At 26.5% G+C, this 21,132-nt stretch overlaps 1 protein-coding gene and 1 long non-coding RNA gene across 2 annotated transcripts in view; one reads left to right on the top strand and one right to left on the bottom strand.

Annotated features, from left to right (window-relative positions):
- The window catches only part of LOC126908154 (uncharacterized), a 41,181-nt gene extending 25,716 nt beyond the window's left edge, over nt 1–15,465 (bottom strand). The window contains exons 1-2 of the mRNA XM_050690095.1: nt 15,417–15,465; nt 4,190–5,510 (exon numbers count right to left, since the gene is read on the bottom strand). Coding sequence (XP_050546052.1) covers nt 4,190–5,510; nt 15,417–15,465 — 1,370 coding nt within the window. The remainder of the gene's footprint in view (nt 1–4,189; nt 5,511–15,416) is intronic.
- On the top strand, nt 134–1,906 carry LOC126894836 (uncharacterized). Its single transcript, XR_007701520.1, has 3 exons — nt 134–461; nt 531–654; nt 765–1,906. It is a non-coding gene; the product is annotated as an uncharacterized LOC126894836 (long non-coding RNA).
- Nucleotides 15,466–21,132: the final 5,667 nt, after the last annotated feature.

Genomic DNA, 21,132 nt, shown 5'->3' on the forward strand with positions numbered 1-21,132 from the left:
TATAGTAACTCAATTATTCTCATGCTCATATAATACCAACAAATATAAATAATTTTAATAAATTATCCTTTAATTACTAATGAAAATCTTCTTAATAACTTTCTCCTTTTATTTTGAGTTACTATAGATGGCAAGACCGTAGATGAATATTCAGAGTGGTATTTATAATTTCTAAATAATAAGTTTGTTTTTGTTGTAAGTTAATTTTTTTTTTTTCATATTTTGTGTATAATATTAATAATAATACATTAATGCTAACATAATTAGCAATTATTTCTAGTGTTATGCATGTTAATGGATGAAGTATAGAAACAGGTACAGATCTTTATAGATAGTTTTTTCATATTCATATTCTTCATTACATCGTGAAATTTAACATTTTTACATGTTATAATGAATACTGTACAAGTATGTGCGGTACAAATCCATCATACAAATGCTTTGTGATTTAACCGACAAATGTATAGACATTTTTATTTTAACCATAGTTAATTTTATTTTTTAATAACATTATAATAATTCTATTGCAGTGATTGATAGTCAAAGCAAACCAACACAATTACAGTCCCGTCTTTTGACTTACGTAATGAAATTGAAGCATCAGCCACGTTCCCCGCTAATACAACTGCATATGCTCTTCTAATTTCAGACAATGTACTTACTTATATACCTTTTGATGGAACCATCCATATAATTTGACATTTTTTGCATGTTTCTGTAAACATTTATTATAAACCTTGCAATTATTATTATTATTATTCTAGTTATGAATATTGACGGCAGCGCAATAAAAACGTTGGACTTGTTGTGGAATCCATGTGAAGATTATTATCAATACAAATATAATAACATCGAATCAAGTAAACAATCAATTTCTAAACGTACAATATTATCTACTATAGCGACAATATTTGACTTACCGAGCACGCGAGTTACAAGTTTCGACAAAACATTTTATGCAACTGTCGTGGATTTTTGTGGGCCTATCTATTTTAAAAATAGTTTACGACGGAACTCTACTAAAATAAAGGAATATGTATGTATTTTCGTGCGCTTTTCATGTAAGGCCGTTCATATTGAACTAGTTGGTAACTTAACAACAAATGCGTTTTTAAATGCGCTGAAACGAATGTGGTGTCGTCGGGGTATCGAAAAATTTATATATTCAGATAACGCCACAAATTTCGCAGGAAGCAACAATAAATTGAAGGAATTAAAAAATTTATTTTGATCAAAAAAACACCAAGCTGTAAAAAATTGCCTTGCCTCTGTCAATGTGGAATGACGATTCATTCCAGCCCGTTCACCACACTTTGGCGGTTTATGGGAGTCGGCAGTGAAATCAGTAAAGGGACATTTAACGAGAACATTAGGTGAAGCATCACTTACTTTTGAAGAGTTAAACACTGTATTAGTTCGCATCGAAGCGCGTTTAAACTTACGACCCTTGATACCATTATCTACGGATCCTTCAGATCTTAGTGCACTAACTCCAGCTCACTTTCTCATCGGTCGATCATTAATTGATATCCCAGATCCAGACGTTATAAACATCACACCTGGGCGATTAAAACGATGGCAAAGAGTCACACAATTGGTACAACAAGTTTGGGAACGTTGGCGAACTGAATACTTGTCAACATTGCAATCAAAATTTATGTGGCACACCTCAGCCGATCTCACACCAGCTGTTGGTGCACTTGTCTTAATTGGATCTTATAAGTGTAAAATGGTAGCCGGTATGTTAGCGCGAGACATAATATAATATTGTATTTTTACCTTTGTTTATCTGGTCAGCAATGTGTCTATTGTAGTATAAGTCTAATCAGTGTACGTTCCACTGCTGAACCATCAGCGACGCGCTCTAAGTCACATTTATATTTAAATATTTTCATTTAAGTTTAAATTATAAATAAAAATCAAGAACAAATGTTTTGTAAATTTTATTTATTCTGAATAAATTTAATATTTATTACATTAATCTCAGAATTAAAAAATATCAAACAAATTAATCTAAGTGAGCGTTCGATTCATTAACATTAATAATTCCACTTCATAACCAATGGCTATGGATAAATCAATTAAAAATGGAGTACATTTATTTGATACTTCTATACTCATATACCTTATTACAATAATGATAATTTTTATATTATAAATCAATATTATTACTAGTTACAATGAACTAAAATCATACTTGTGTTATACTCGAATGTTATTGCCGATTTTGTGAGAACTTATCCCCAACCAGTTTCTTCAAAATATATTGTTCACGTGTTTCAATCAGTGATATCAGGTACATCAAAATATTCTATAATATAATCAAACTCTGGTTAAAATATTGACAGAAGCAGTTTTCAAAATTAAATGTAGTTCCTTTAACGTAGATATAATTAAAACTTTATATTTCAGTGGCGTAATTAGGGTTTCGTCTGGGGGGGATATTTGTGGAGAGCACAAATCTAGTCTTCGACTAGATACGATTTGTGATCTTTTGACGTATCGTTGAAAGAAATCCGTTCAGTGAGAGCTGAGAAAAAGTGGTAACAGACACAAAAAAAAAAAAAACACATCATAGTAAAACCAATACCTTCTCAGCTTCGCATCGAAGCTAATATTTTTAGACCAAATTAATTTAAAAATATACTAAGTCTCGGAGAGTGAATTTTTGAGTAGAATGTCGTAGATTTTGTATATTTTAAAATCGCCAAAAAACTGGTTTTGACGGGGGAAAATGACTTTTTATAGTCCGAAGTGGGTAGTCCAGCGATCCCTGCCATAATCATGGAGCTGATGCTTTCTATTTGTTGTATTTATATATTGAACAATCTTTTTGTTCTAACTTATAGTTTTAGTAGTTCAATAATAACGCAAAAAGTACATTAATAAAGATATAATCAATCAAAAATAAAACATATAAAAAATTAATACACTTAAAAAAACCGGATAAATAAATAATACACAAAAAAAACTTAATGTCACAAACGTACCACACGGAAAGAGATTACCTTCGGTACTCCCGAGGTCTTCTCTTTCACCCCTTCTAATTCGTTCCGTTTCATCTTATATACTAAAATATTTTGTTTGTCTTTTTATAAAATTCATATAGTAATCATTTTCAAAAAGGTTTATAAATATTTACTTCCTGATCTAGTAACAATAATTCGGGGAATTACAATTAATCCAAACATTACAAAAGTGTTCTACTTCTAGGTTTACAAATAATAGACTATATTATATTTTAGTAATAATAGATTAAGAGATTCATAATGCCATAATTTTCAAAAATGTTTATAAATATTTACTTCTTGGTTTATTAACAATAATTTGGGGAATTACAATTAATCTAAACATTACATAAGTGTTCTACTTCTAGGTTTACAAATAATAGACTATATTATATTTTTGTAATAATAGATTAAGAAATTCATAGTTAAACCAAACATTACAAAAATGCTTTGTTTTCAGTTTTATAAAATAATGACCTATATTACATATTCTAATTGTTTAATAATAGTGGGGTGCTGCGTGTAGCCGTTACATAAAAATCTCTACAATAATTATATTTTATCTCATAATAAACTGGTTATTTTATATTTTAAATAAGAGAACTCTGTTTGGTGAAATTGTATATTCATAATATGTGACATACATGTACACAGAATAACATAAAATTATTTGTTAATATTATAAGTAATAATATAACATTACAATGTAATAAAAATAATTTATGTTATAAGCATGAAATATTATAATTAATTCTTTTAAATTACATAAATTTGATTATTTGGTCAACCATAGTACGAACAAAATCTATGAATTCATAGTTTTTTAAATAATTTAAATACTCGAATTACAATGGATAATTTTTCATAATTTAACTGATAAATGAAAAACAATAACCGTTCAAATATTATTTATTTTAATATTATTGGACACTCAAAATTAAATTTAGATTTTTATGAATTTTAATCAAAACAATTATAAGTCATTTTGATGATTTATATATTTATATATATATATATATATATATATTATAGATACACATATTATAGATCAAGAAATCTTTCTTCTTGCCGCTCCCGATTATATTGTTATATTGTAATCCAAACTAAATTGTTTGAACGACCAAAAAACCCTAAGTTTATGCTTAAATATATTTTTAAAATATTCTAAAAATATATTAAACCTTTCAAAATTATCATTCAAGCCTATGTTATCAGAGATATTTTGAAAATCTTCTATTTTTTCTTTGCTTATTTGAACTAATTTCATAAGTGAATTAGTTTTCTCAATTGAATTCATGTTATATATTTCGTTATTTACTTCTATTTTTAATATTTCAAATGAATCAACAAAAAATGATTCTTCTATCATGTCTTCAACCCTTCCGATCATACTATTATTTGCATCATTATAGTTTTTAAAGAATATTCCTAGATTATATAATAACCTATCTGAGAAATTTGAAAAATGAGGAAATAACAAATTAAATGTATACTCATTACGTCGCAAGAAATTACACATTTCTTTACTATACTTAACAATAATTTTTTCATCCTTATTTCTTAAATACATTAGATGCTTTCTAATAAAATGTAAAGTTACGACTCTAAAGATGTTAAAGATTTTATCATGATAAACTCTAATTTTCGAAATCCATGTATCAAACAAATAATAATTCTTTGCAGCTTGACATGCAATAATAATATCTTTTATAATAACTTTGAAAGTTTTCTTACTTTGTTCTCCGAAATCCATTATTATAGTTTTCAACATATTTGTATTTTGAATAATTTCGTGAAGATAAATTAAATTAAGAGAAACCCAATCTTCTGCTTCTTCACCGTGCAGTAAAATATTATTAATATTATTTCTATTTACCATTACTGTCTTTACTTTTTCTATCATTGAAATCTTCTCTTTTTTTTCTAGTGCATAAAATTTAGCTGTTATATTGTATTTATTATTTTCTCGACAGTTATTAGTTGTATATAACGATAAAGAATCCTTTATATTTTCTAGAATTGCCATAACATGTGATTTCATCGATGAAATATTCCCCATTGTTTGGTATTTTATATAAATTGCAAACATGTACATTTTCCAAAAAGGCTGTAAATATTGTGTTAGTACATCTACCTTTAGTTTTACAGCTAGCATTTGTTGAATAGTTGATTCATTCAACAATAAATGATCGTATTCATAAGTAGAATCATATTCTATTAAGGATTGAATAGAGCTTATGAATTGTAAAAAATTATATAAATCACCGCAATAAAGATCTTTGTAGATAAAATGTGTTTTGGTATACGTTTCAAATCCTGGTTCTTCTCTATCGATTATAGTATCTTTCCAATCATCGAAATCCATTTCAAACATTTCAGGGTTAGTATTATAAGAAAATCCAGTATCAAGATTGAATGCTACTTCAAGTTTTTCTGTTTCTTCAAGTTCATCAATAAATCCTTCTGCCTCTATATAATAATAACTACAANTCTGCTGCTTCTCTAAAATTACTACAAGTGATAAATTGTATATTACAAAATATCCCAAAGATGATTGTTAACACACAATATTGATAAAAAATCATTATTAGTATCTTAATTAATGAATAATAAACTTCTTAAAAGGTGTACTTATTCAAAACTGCACTATAATAAATTTTAGATATTTAATGTATGATTTTATTTATATAAACATTAATTATACTGAACTATTTAACAAAAATGTGTGTTTAAACAGCTAAAAAGTGATTTATTGTCACAGAATTAATTTAAACATAATTTTAGACTTAGTATTAAAAAAAAAAAAGAAATTGTGTTGATATAAAATTGAATAAAATCGATTTTCTTATAAAAAACAAAAATTATCCAGAAAAATATAAATTTAAAAATAATAACTACGTCATAGTATCTAATTCCGTCTTAATATTATTTCTATAAGCTTTATTGAACCTTAATTGGATTTTTAATTAACAACATATTAACACTTTTAGAAAACATTTAATACATGTAATTAAAATGTATGCTATAACACTGTTATGATATAATTTAAAATTATAATGAGGGGTTTAGGACATTTAGAAGATATAATGTACAGAGTGATTCATTTATGATTTATGATCACTAAAAGTTTTAAGATTTAAAATTTTTTTTTGGTTCTTAAGATTTTGTTTATTACTGTCAAATAACATCTATACTTGTCCCAACTATGCCTCATCCACACGTTGTTGCAATCCTATTTTACTACGTATTTTTATTTAACAAAGGTGAACATCAAGGTTTATCATAATAACTCTTTTGAAAATTGACATAGTAGTATAATCAAATAATAAATAACTTTAATATCTTAATAACTTAAGACAAAAATATAGTAATTCAATTGCTAATAGGTCTACTCTGATCACTTTATATATCTATGAGACATTATTACATATACTTATGGTACATCATAAGTGTAATATGCTTAAATGAATCATATTTAATACATATATTATATATTTTATTTCATACTTATTATCGGTTTATAAATATACTATAATGTTATCTATTGTAGTAAATAGCTGAATAACATCGATTTTAGTATAATACGGGGTTTAATAGTGATTTTATTTTATTTAAAAATGCCATAATTTTTTTTAAAAATTCCAATTTAATCTTTTTTCTTTATTTTTTATTATACTCTTTTATAAATTCATGAGGTTCATAAATTCATTTAACTATCATTTTGTATATTTTTTTTTATAAATTTGACCGTTTACCTGAAATGACCACTTTTTCACTAAAAGTTAACTTTTTCAACTTAATTTTGGAAGTGTTCCGGAAACCACGACATTTTTATATATATCTTAAATTAAAGCTAATGTAATATACTTTATTATGAAAAAAAAAAATCGGACTTTATTTTGTCTTCATGGAGAAAATGGGTACCGTATGCTATTAGTAATAACTACGTCATAGTATCTAATTCCGTCTTAATATTATTTCTATAAGCTTTATTGAACCTTAATTGGATTTTTAATTAGCAACATATTAACACTTTTAGAAAACATTTAATACATGTAATTAAAATGTATGCTATAACACTGTTATGATATAATTTAAAATTATAATGAGGGGTTTAGGACATTTAGAAGATATAATGTACAGAGTGATTCATTTATGATTTATGATCACTAAAAGTTTTAAGATTTAAAATTTTTTTTTGGTTCTTAAGATTATGTTTATTACTGTCAAGTAACATCTATACTTGTCCCAACTATGCCTCATACACACGTTGTTACGATCCTACTTTACTACGTATTTTTATTTAACAAAGGTGAATATCAAGGTTTATCATAATAACTATTTTTAAAATTGACATAGTAGTATAATAAAATAATAAAATAATAAATAACTTTAATATCTTAATAACTTAAGACAAAAATATAGTAATTCAATTGCTAATAGGTCTACTCTGATCACTTTATATATCTATGAGACATTATTACATATACTTATGGTACATCATAAGTGTAATATGCTTAAATGAATCATATTTAATACATATATTATATATTTTATTTCATACTTATTATCGGTTTATAAATATACTATAATGTTATCTATTGTAGTAAATAGCTGAATAACATCGATTTTAGTATAATACGGGGTTTAATAGTGATTTTATTTTATTTAAAAATGCCATAATTTTTTTTAAAAATTCCAATTTAATCTTTTTTCTTTATTTTTTATTATACTCTTTTATAAATTCATGAGGTTCATAAATTCATTTAACTATCATTTTGTATATTTTTTTTTATAAATTTGACCGTTTACCTGAAATGACCACTTTTTCACTAAAAGTTAACTTTTTCAACTTAATTTTGGAAGTGTTCCGGAAACCACGACATTTTTATATATATCTTAAATTAAAGCTAATGTAATATACTTTATTATGAAAAAAAAAAATCGGACTTTATTTTGTCTTCATGGAGAAAATGGGTACCGTATGCTATTAGTAATAACTACGTCATAGTATCTAATTCCGTCTTAATATTATTTCTATAAGCTTTATTGAACCTTAATTGGATTTTTAATTAGCAACATATTAACACTTTTAGAAAACATTTAATACATGTAATTAAAATGTATGCTATAACACTGTTATGATATAATTTAAAATTATAATGAGGGGTTTAGGACATTTAGAAGATATAATGTACAGAGTGATTCATTTATGATTTATGATCACTAAAAGTTTTAAGATTTAAAATTTTTTTTTGGTTCTTAAGATTATGTTTATTACTGTCAAGTAACATCTATACTTGTCCCAACTATGCCTCATACACACGTTGTTACGATCCTACTTTACTACGTATTTTTATTTAACAAAGGTGAATATCAAGGTTTATCATAATAACTATTTTTAAAATTGACATAGTAGTATAATAAAATAATAAAATAATAAATAACTTTAATATCTTAATAACTTAAGACAAAAATATAGTAATTCAATTGCTAATAGGTCTACTCTGATCACTTTATATATCTATGAGACATTTTTATATATATCTTAAATTAAAGCTAATGTAATATACTTTATTATGAAAAAAAAAAATCGGACTTTATTTTGTCTTCATGGAGAAAATGGGTACCGTATGCTATTCCCAAAAAAATTACAAATTTAAAAATCGGTAAATTTTGTCATTTTTTTCACTTTTTTTTCTTAAAACTTCCATAACTTTTTCAAAAATCAACAAATCAACATAACTTTTTTTTATACTAAAACCTTAGATATTTTTTTTACATTTAATTTCATTTTGTTTGAAAATCTAACATTTATTCCGCTCACAAGGGGTGATTTAAAATAGCAACTTTTTTACAAAAACTAACTTTTTCAACTTAACTTTTGAAAATGTTCCGGAAATACTGCGTCCTTTAAACATATATCAAATTAAAGCTTATTTTATGTACTATTNTCCGGAAATACTGCGTCCTTTAAACATATATAAAATTAAAGTTTATGTCATGTGCTATAAAATTAAAAAAAAAAAAATTTGTTCCGGCGACCTATCTACTAAGCGCAATTATACTATTTTTGTGTTAAAATCCTAAGTTTTGTATTTTATTTTATTTTAAAATATCTTACAAGGGGAATACACTGACTTTTATGAAAACTGTATGATTTAATTGACATAGAATTAAGTTCATAAGACATAAGAATTTAACTTATTTAAATTTTTTTACTATTTTAAAGTTGAAAAAGTAATTTTTAAATTTGAGTTAGCTTAAATAGCCAATTTTATCATGTGTCAAGAGTAGCGAACAGTTGCCGAACAGGTAACACTTGTGTTTTTCACACCTAAGGTACGAGGTTCAGATCTATCTGTGTGAATTAATATTTTGCATTTTTTTCGAATTAGAATAAAATTTTCAAATAATTTGAGTTGTATATAAATAGCGGGTACGGGCTCTCAAAGATGCCGACAATGATGTCATCTATTGTTCTTAGATTAATGGGGCGCTATTGTTCTCGGAAAAAAATAGGTGCGCTACGGGATCTCAAAGGTGCCGACTAATTACGTCATCTACTGTCCCCGGGGAACAATGGGTGCACAGGTTAGATGTATTCCGCCATGGTGACGTCACACCTGACCTACCGTAACCCCCTGTGGCCTCAGTGCCCGTGGTGTCTGCATCCAGGTGCAGCTCGTGACGTCATCCCCCTAGTTGACGACGTCACATCATTGAACCCTGACCAAAGGGGTAAGCCGCTGTGAAGTCATACCTAAACATTGATATTAGGGGTTAAGCCCTACGGTGGGCGGTCCTAGCCGACGTAAGACTTCAACACTGACTTTAGGGGTATACCGTTATGACGTCATACCTGAACCTGCTACAGCTGGCCCGTTACACACACACACACAATCCCTAAGACGACGTCACGCTAACGTAACTCTGTGCTATGATAATGTGAGCCCTAGATGTCCTATCACGCCGTGATTGTGCCGTCGGCAATGACGCTGTCGTGTACGACCCTATACCCTACGACTACAATGTCGGGCGGTGCTTCATCGATCAGCGCAAAAGCTCCCTAACTCCGTCGTCATGGATCCTACTACCGACTAGTCGATGTCGGGTTGATTAAAAAAAAAAAAAAGTTCATTTTCCAGAGTATCTACGCGCAAACGGTTAAACTTGTGTATAGTACGCATCGAGTCCGCGCGTTTGATGTGTCATAACCCTATATACCGGCGTGCCAATTCACCCCGACGCTGTCGTTTAAGTTTAAGTCGATGTTTCGTAAATGATGAATACCCCTTCCATGTGGTTCCGCTACACATTCCAGACATTCTGACAGTCGTTGTGTTTGATAAAAAAAAAAAGCCATCGAACATGTGCATAACGCGTAGGCGCAATATCAGAATCAGCATTACCACAAGGTCGTTTGTTGTTTACAACATCGACCCTGTGTGTGTACTATGACAAATATTTTTTACGTTAAAATATAACTACAATGCATCCGTAGTTGCTGCTGTAGCTGCCGCTATTGAACTTATTAAATTAAAATTATTAAAAATTAAATATTTACATATATTTTTAGTATGAATGTATATACTATTATTGTAATAAGTAAAGGAGGTAGTCAGGTGATTATGGAAAACAATATCTAGAAAACTAGAAAAGTTATTAACTTAGTAGGTAAAATTGACGGTTAACTCAAATACAGAAATGTGTCGTAATATACTCAGCACTATCATAATATAAAATAACAGTGGGCTGTTCTGTTTGTATCCAAAGCAATGGTCGTTCATTTAAGATTATAAATAATTTTATTTATAAATTATATTCATAAGCTTAGAATAACATGATTGATTTTCTTTAAGATATTCATAAACTATACTTGTCAGCTCTTTTTACTATTATCTTAATAATAAAACACAATATCTAAAACACACAATGTGATAAAAACAAACTATTTTAACGTCATATAAAATATCAAAGTGATTTGTATATTATTTGAATGTATTAATTTATATATTTCAAATATTAATTTATATATTTGATGCTATTTTATATATTAATTACTATATTTTATGATTACTTGTCAATAAAATAATAAGCTATATAAACAACTTATATATAAAAACAAACTAAAGTGATTTTCTCCTACCGATTATCACGTTTATACATGTAAAAAAAAAAAAAAAAAAATCAATTTTTGCTATATAACTGGAGAAACAGCATATATACGTTTAATAATTCGTTTTCATGTGTTCTACTAGTTTCTCTATGTTCATCATTTTTATTTTTTAAAATAGAAGATCGAAAATCATTAAAAACGTAAGTAATATATATTTTTCTTTTTCAAAGTAATATAACTTTAACAATAATATTTTTTTAATTTTCAGTAAAATTATTTCAGTATATTGCCTGAGTTACACTTCAAATTGGGGAGAAATAAATCAAAAATCGAGTTAAAGTATGCTAAATTTTACATATTTATATTTTTTTTCCAAAGTAATGTTTGTAAAAATAATTTTTAATTTTTAGGAAAATATTATCACTGTTTTCAATTGCAAATATTGGAAAATGAATTATTCACCTCGGTGTTAATTGTATTTTTTGTTTGAGAATAAAAATCACAGTAAGTTATTGCATTGTTTGTTACTAAACTCTACTATTTAGTTCGAAGTGTACATATTTCTTTTTATTAATTTTGTAGACATTTTGTAAAAATCAAGAAATTTAACGGTGTTTGAGCAATGCATTAAATATGAAGATGCATTAAAAAGTCCCGTGACGCTAGATATGATAAGAAATTACTGTAAAATTTATAAATCTGAAATACGTTCAGTTGTATACAATTTATTGTTTGGGCAAAAAAATTATTTGAAGTTTAATTTTTATTCTATATTTTCGCATAATGTAAACAATAAAATTATGTATTCGATATGCACAACTGATGAGTGCATACGTCATATGGCGTATAACCAAGATAGTTTTACGATAAAACATATCATAGATCAAATATCCATTAATCAGAATAGTATGTATTATTTAATTTTTAATTTTCCATCACAGTTCAAATATCATTATTGTGATAGTAAATTATTTAACCCTTTAGCAGGCGCGTGTCTATTTTTAACGTTCATAGTCGCGTGGGGGTCTATCAAACCCCATTTCTAAGAAAGTATATACTATGTTTAAAAGAGTGCATTTTTTTTAATTCAAAGACATTATTTGTTACCATATGATATATAAATATGGATAAAAATTCAATAATAAAAATTAAAAAATAAATAAATTACAAAATAAATAAATTACAAAATTATGTGCATTACTAACAATTATATATATATATATATATATATTTTTTAGGAACGTATATTAGAAAATGTACAATCTATACAGCTATATGTACAATAAGTAAATATGTGAATAGGAATAAAATAGACAATGATATGGCGGTGAGGAGGAAGCTCACATTAGAGCCACCTGTGTATTATTAATTTTAAGTGGGTTAAATAATATTGAGAAGGTCTCTTGACCAGTTGCGTTTGAGGCGCCTGTTTGGATTGCCCGGAAGAATTGTTGAGTGTAGCTGAGTGACGAGACGGTTGGGATGGGATTGCATTTTGGAATGTAGTCTTTTGTAGTATATGTGTGAAGTTTTTTTAACTGTTGCTATTTTGAGGTCTTCGTGGAGGGAGTTGTTGGTGACGTACCACGGTGCTTTGGTTATCATACGGAGACAAATAGACTGGAACGCCTGTATTGTCCTTATGTTAGACGGCTTTGCAACACCCCAAAGAGCGATACTGTATGACCATATTGGTTGTAGGAGGAATTTGTAAAGAAGTTTAGTTAAATAAATTACAAAGTTATGTGAATTACTAAAAATTATATTACGAAAAGAAAAACTTAATTTTCAAAATTCCATTAAAAAATTATGGTTTGTAAAAAAATTATTTTAACTGCAAAACCTTATTTTTGAGACGGTAAACAAAAGCTTTTACTTTTACAAAATGTATTTTAATTAATTTTTCTTGTATTTCTTTGAGCTTAAACGCGGCTTATATTTATTAGTTTTATGTGTATTTACATTTATTTGATCATTATTCTGAATTGAATTTTATTATTATTAATATTACAATACATTTAATTATTATGATACGAGTATATACAATTATTCGTTTGTAGTAGCACATTGATTACCTATAATCAATGTGCCCACATTGCGACGCAATGGATTTATTACATGTTTTGTTCTTATTTGTTCCGTATTATCGAGTAGTGGAAATTCTCAATAGATTATTTATTTTTAAAACTTAATTGCACAGTCGGTGGCAGATCCACATAATTCCAATTCTACAATACTATATCGATTATTTACACACTCTACAAACCCGCAACCGTTGGACGAAAAATGCGCTTAACATCAATGTCAATGATGTAATCGTCATCAAGGACCCGCAGTTACCCCTCTTAAAATGGCGCATGGCTAGAGTACAAGAAGTCATTCCAGGAGCGGATGGGGTAGTTCGTGTTGTACGTCTTCGTACTAGCGATGGAACGTTATTGCGGCCCGTAGTTAAAATAGTCAAGTTACCCACTTCGTAAATATTTTTCTATTATGTTTATATTGTATTAATTATCAGTAGTATATTTATTTATTTTAGTATATTTATACGGTATTGCATCATGTACGTTTGAAAAAAAAAAGGAGAAGAAAATCACGGATGAGAGAAAACATATATTAATTAGTTCATTTTTATTACAATAAAGGATGTGATCAATGGTTTTCTGAACTTTCTTAAAAAAAAAATGTTTCATCTTAAAATATGGATTTGTTTATGTTTTTATGTATGTTTTATTTGTCTAATATGACCAAATTATTGGTGATTATGTATAGCCATGTATTTATGTTGAATGGAATAGGTTATGTAATTAAAAGATTTAAAAATTATTCGTAATATAATAGTATTTATTATAAAATAACAAAACATATAATATAAGAGATGTACAACGGCAATAGACCGTGAAACTACAAGTAAACTATAAAAATGTATACAATAGGCTGTTTATCAATATTGTGTGTTAACAATCATCTTTGGGATATTTTGTAATATACAATTTATCACTTGTAGTAATTTTAGAGAGGCAACAGAATTTATTGATGAACTTGAAGTAGCATTTAATCTTAATACTGGATTTTCTTATAATAGGAACCCTGAAATGTTTGAAATGGATTTCGATGATTGGAAAGATACTATAATCGATAGAGAAGAACCAGGATTTGAAACGTATACCAAAACACATTTTATCTACAAAGATCTTTATTGCGATGATTTATATAATTTTTTATAATTCATAAACTCTATTCAATCCTTAATAGAATATGATTCTACTTATGAATACGATAATGTATTGTTGAATGAATCAACTATTCAACTAAAGGTAGATGTACTAACACAATATTTACAGCCTTTTTGGAAAATGTACATGTTTGCAATTTATATAAACAACCAAACGATGGAGAATATTTTATCGATGAAATCACATGTTACGACAATTCTAGAAAATATAAAGTATTGTTTATCGTTTTATACAACTAATAACTGTCGAAAAAATAATAAATACAATATAACAAATGAATTTTACGCACTAGAACAAAAAAGATAATTTCAATCAAAAAAAAAGTAAAGACAGTAATGCAAATGCAAATGAAAAAAACGACAAAGTACTTGCTGGTTAGATGTTAGTTTGCAACCAGTAATTGATTCGAGTGTACCTCCAACTAGCCAAACTCCTCGATCCTTTATGTAACTTATAGTTTTAGTGCTTGTCATAATATTCTAATTACTTATAAAATTACACATATATGAACTAAATAAAAAAAAATATATATTCACCTCAGGGTGGAATTATTTTAGCTTCGATGCGAACTTAACCTGCTCATTGGTGGGGATTTAAAATAGCAACTTTTTTTACAAAAATTAACTTTTTCAACTTAATTTTTGAAAATGTTCCGAAAAAACTGCGTCCTTTAAACATATATCAAATTAAAGCTTATTTTATAGTACATAAAATAAAAAAAAAAATTGTCCCGACGACCTATCTTCTATACGCAAATGGCTACCGTATTCAATAATATGCTATTTTAACAAATTTTTTTTTTTTAATTAAACACTATCTATAGATTTGCATCGAAGCGTTTTTTGTGATAGTGATTTTAATCACTGTCAGATATCATTTATACTGGACCCAACTATGCCACGAACCCACTGTGCCGCCACCCCACTGTGCTGTGTTTTTTATTAACACAAATACACAAAATTTGAACACAATTATTCAAAAAATATGAACTTAACGAAACACTATTTACGTTTTTTACGGAAACGTATGCGTGAGTTTTGAGTTGAAACTTACTCAATGACTGTATCTCGTCATAACTTCTTTTACGTCTTTTTTCGGACATCTTTAACCTTTAATTAGCTCTTTATTCTTTTTTTGCAATATTCATATCAACTCCTAACATAATACCACGTCGTCCTTTTTGTCTTTGCATTAATAAAAAATCTCTATCTTCTTGTAATGACATTAAATTAAGGGCATCAACTTGAGCAATATCAAACAAATCATTTAGTTTTGAACTAAATTCTTCATTTTTTTTTTGATTGAGTGTCAGATTTTCTGTATTGCAATTTTTGTAAATTTCTCCATTCATCGTAATATTTTTGAAGTTTTTTTATGCAATACTGTTCAGAACTGATAGGTATACGCTCTTTTTGCCAAATAATAATTATCTCTTTTATTGTCAGTTTACAGCTTTCAAGTATACTCAGGTTAACATGACGAATATCAAAACAAAAAAAACCGATAGTACTTGTCTTATTGACAGTAATTTACTACCAATAATTTGATTTGATGGCAAACCAATCAAAAATATAAATGTATCTTTTCGTAAAGTTTTCTGTGAGGCCATTTTAATATGTATTAAAAAAATTTAAAAATATGAAAATTATTGTAAACACCCCATCCCTAAAAGATATTAAAAAATCCCCTCAACCTGTGACATAAGATCAAAGACTAGATACCCAATAAAGAAAAGCTCACAATAGATTTTTAGTATTAAATAAAAATTGAAAGTTGTTTTAGATTTTTTATAAAAATAAGATAATTAAAAAAAGATTTAATGTTTTAAATATAATTTGATATTTATTTCAATAATAAGAAAAATAAAACATTATTATTCAATGAACAAATTAAATTAAATTAAAAGATTCACCAAAACAAAATTCACTTTAATATTTCTATGTGTCATTTAGTTTTAAATAAAAATATTCTAAGACTAAATAAATTAGACGATAATTAGATTTTATCACATAATAAACTGGTTATTTTGTATTTTAAATAAGAGAACCCTGTTTTGGTGATCATTATTATAAGTAATAATATAACATTACAATGTAATAAAAACAATTTATGTTATAAGCATGAAATATTATAAATAATTATTGTAAATTACATAAATTTGATTATTTAGTCAACCATAATATGAACAAAATCTATGAATTCATAGTTTTTTAAATAATTAAAATACTCAAAGTACAATGGATAATTTTTCATAATTTAACTAGTAAAATAAAAACCTTTAACCGTTCAAACATTATTTATTTTAATATTATTGGACACTCAAAATTAAATTTAGATTTTCATTAAGATTTATGACGACAATTATAATATTATAGGTCAAGAAATTTTTCTTCTTGCCGCTTCCGATTTTTAGTTTTATTGTAGTCCGAACTAAATTGTTTGAACGACCAAAAAATCCTAAGTTTATGCTTAAATATATTTTTAAAATATTCTAAAAATATATTATACCTTTCGAAATTATCATTCAAGCCTATATTATCAGATATATTTTGAAAATCTTCTATTTTTTCTTTTTTTTCTTTGCTTATTTGAACTAATTTCATTAGTGAATTAGTTTTCTCAATTGAATTCATGTTATATATTTCGTTATTTACTTCTATTTTTAATATTTCAAAAGACTCAACAAAAAATGATTCTTCTATCATATATTCAACCTTTCCGATCATATTATTATTTACATCATCATAGTCTTCAAAGTGTTTTCCTGGTTTATTTAATAACAAATCTGGGAAATATGAAAAGTCAGGAATTAACAAATTAAATGTATACTTATTATGTCGCAAGAAATTACGCATTTCTTTATTATATTCAATCATAATTTTTCCATCCTTATTTCTTAAATACATTAGATGCTTTCTAATAAAATGTAAAGATACGACTCTAAAGATGTTAAAGATTTTATCATGATAAACTCTAATTTTTGAAATCCATATATCAAACCAATAATAATTCTTTGCAGCTTGACATGCAATATTAATATCTTTGATAATGTCTTCGTAAGTTTTCTCACTTTGTTCACCGAAATCCATTATTATAGTTTTCAACATATCTGTATTTTGAATGATTTCGTGAAGATAAATTATCTTAAGAGAAACCCAATCTTCTACTTCTTCACCGTGCAGTAAAATATTATTAAAATTATTTCTATTTACCATTACTGTCTTCACTTTTTCTATCATTGAAATCTTCTCTTGTTTTTCTAGTGCGTAAAATTCATCTGTTACATTGTATTTATTATTTTTTCGACAGTTATTAGTAGTATAAAACGATAAACATTCCTTTATATTTTGTAGAATTGCCAGAACATGTGATTTCATCGATGAAATATTTCCCATTGTTTGGTATTTTATATAAATTGCAAACATGTACATTTTCCAAAAAGGCTGTAAATATTGTGTTAGTACATCTACCTTTAGTTTTACAGCTAGCATTTGTTGAATAATTGATTCATTCAACAATAAATAATCGTATTCATAAGTAGAATCATATTCTATTAAGGATTGAATAGAGTTTATGAATTGTAAAAAATTATATAAATCACCGCAATAAAGATCTTTGTAGATAAATTGTATTTTGGTATACGTTTTAAATCCTGGTTCTTCTCTATCGATTATAGTATCTTTCCAATCATCGAAATTCATTTCAAACATTTCAGGGTTAGTATTATAAGAAAATCCAGTATTAAGATTGAATGCTATTTTAAGATCTTCTGCTTCTTTAAGTTTATCAAAAAATTCTGCTGTCTCTCTAAAATAACTACAAGTGATAAATTGTATATTACAAAATATCCCAAAGATGATTGTTAACACACAGTATTGATAAAAAATCATTATTAGTATCTTAATAATTCAATATAAAACTTCTTAAAAGGAATACTTATTCAAAACTACACTATAATAAATTTTAGATAATTTAAAGTATGATTTTATTTATATAAAATCTAAAATTATGTTTAAATTAATACTGTAACACCAAATCACTTTTTAATTGTTTAAACATATTTTTTTTAATAGTGTTTAGTATAATAAATGTTTACTGAACACTATTAATTTTATTTAAAATTGAGTAAAATCGATTTTCTTAGAAAAAAAGAAAAATTATTCAGAAAAATATAAATTTAAAAATAATAACTACGTAGTAGTATTTAATTCCGTCTAAATTTTAAAGCTATAAGCTTTATTGAACCACAATTAAAGTAAATCATATCATTTTTCTAAAATAATTTTACGAATATTTGTCTAATATGAGTTTCAGCAATAATTTAACTTATGACTTAAATTTTATAAGTATTTTTCACTAAAACTCCAATTGATTAAATTCATAATATCAACACTATATTAATACTTTTAGAACAACATTTAATACATGTACGTGAATATCCAAGCAGAAACATTATTATCTTTATACGCTACACTGCCCTTAGTTGGATTGATTTGTATTACGACAGATTTTTAAATTCAACTTTTTGTATGCTCTGAGTTATGAGCCTGGATAGTGCACGGAATTACTTCTATGCCTTTTACCTAGAAACTCCTTTTTTATCAAAAATACGAATATTTAGTTAAGACTGTAGTTAAATTATTCATTATATACATTATATTTATAATAATAACGTTCATCTAGTTTAAGAATAATCAGTATGTAACTGATTAATTCCTTGATTACAATCAACTTATATTATCCAAAAAGGAAATATTGATAATTATTTTAGCTTCGATGCGAAGCTGAGAAGGTATTAGTTTTACTATGATGTGTTTTTTTTTGTGTCTGTTACCACTTTTTCTCAGCTCTCACCTAACGGATTTCTTTCAATGATACGTCAAAAGAGCACAAATCGTATCTAGTCGAAGACATTACCCTTAAAAATTGAAAAAAATTCCCTCGTTCCCCGTAAAAGGGAGAAAACTCCAAAAAAATTACGAATTTAAAAATCGCTAATTTTCGAAATTTTTTCAACTTTTTTTTCTTAAAAGTGCCATAACTTTTTTAAAAATGAACATATCAATATTATTCTTTTTTATATAGATGTGTTATATCATTATCTTTTGTTTAGTATATTTTTTTTATAAATTTAACCCTTAACCTGCCCATAAGGGGGGATTTAAAATGACAACTTTTTCACAAAAAAAAACATTTTTTCAACTTAACTTTTGAAAATGTTCCGGAAGGTCTGACACTTTTATATATATCTTAAATTAAAGCTAATGTAATATACTTTATNTTGAAAATGTTCCGGAAGGTCTGACACTTTTATATATATCTTAAATTAAAGCTAATGTAATATGCTTTATCATGAAAAAAAAAAATTCGGACTTTATCTTATCTTCATGGTGAAAATGGCTACCAAATGCTATTTTTGTGTGAAAATTTTCGATTTTGTATTTTCCATTTTTAACTTTATTATGCTATAACTTTATGAAAAATGTATGAATCATTACAATTTTTTTATGAGAAGTAGTATTTATATACATCTTTCATTCGACATACTGTTTTTTTAAATGGGACCATTTTCTTAAATACAGGGGGGCTTCAAAACATAAAAATGCATATAGAAAGTAGAACTTTATCAACTTAACTTTTGAAAGTGTTCCGGAAAGTCTGACACTTTTATTTATATCTTAAATTAAAGTTAATGTAATATGATTTATTATGGTAAAAAAAAATTTCGGACTTTATTTTATCTTCACGGTGAAAATGGCTACCAAATGCTATTATTGTGTGAAAATTCTCCATATTATTTTTTAAAATTTTTAACTTTATAATGCAATGACATATTGAAAAGTGTATGGATCAACATTATTTTTTATGAGAAATAAATTTTTAATAATCCCTTTTTCATTCGACATACTTTATCTTAATTGAGATATTAATAATGAACTAGCAGATCATGTAGATTTTGGAATAATCCACCGATTTTTTAAAATTAAACAGTATCTAAAGATTTGCATCGAAGCATTTTTTTTTGATAGTGATTTTAATCACTATCAGATATCATTATACCAGTGTTGAGAAGGAACTGGTTCCAAAAGGAACGGATTCCTGGAACGAGTTCTTTTTGAAGGAACGAAGCTAGGAACTGCTTCCTTTTAAAATAAAGGAACGAGGAAAATGAACAAATTCCATTTTTTAAGGAACGTGAACGGAAATTACAGTTCCTAAAAATTTTTATAAACATGTTTTAGTGTAGTTTTCTTCGTATCTAGACATTAAAATATCAAGGTATTTTTAGTTGACATTTGACAATGGAAGTCCCATATATACCCAGCCGAGATCGTAGGCTGTTTAAATGAATCAATTGACTATAGAGTTATTATCACATGTAGGTATACAGTAAATANATTAGTGTAGTTTTCTTCGTATCTAGACATTAAAATATCAAAATTGTAACAATTGACCTGTTTCCTTACATACTGAATACTCTGTGTATGTATTAAATAAGCTAATTAATTATAACTATCTACTTTATTTANTGAATCAATTGACTATAGAGTTATTATCACATGTAGGTATACAGTAAATATTTAATATATGTGTACATATATTAAATAATGCACCGAATATTATCGTCGTTTCTTGTTAACTAATATACAGGGTGTTCAGTAAGTCAGGAAACGGGTTTCTATTGTTCTCATTGTAACAATTGACCTGTTTCCTTACATACTGAATACTCTGTGTATGTATTAAATAAGCTAATTAATTATAACTATCT

The sequence above is a fragment of the Daktulosphaira vitifoliae genome, unplaced genomic scaffold, assembly GCF_025091365.1.
Source record: "Daktulosphaira vitifoliae isolate Bord-2020 unplaced genomic scaffold, ASM2509136v1 Scaffold_1, whole genome shotgun sequence".
Classification (NCBI taxonomy): Eukaryota; Metazoa; Arthropoda; class Insecta; order Hemiptera; family Phylloxeridae; genus Daktulosphaira; species Daktulosphaira vitifoliae.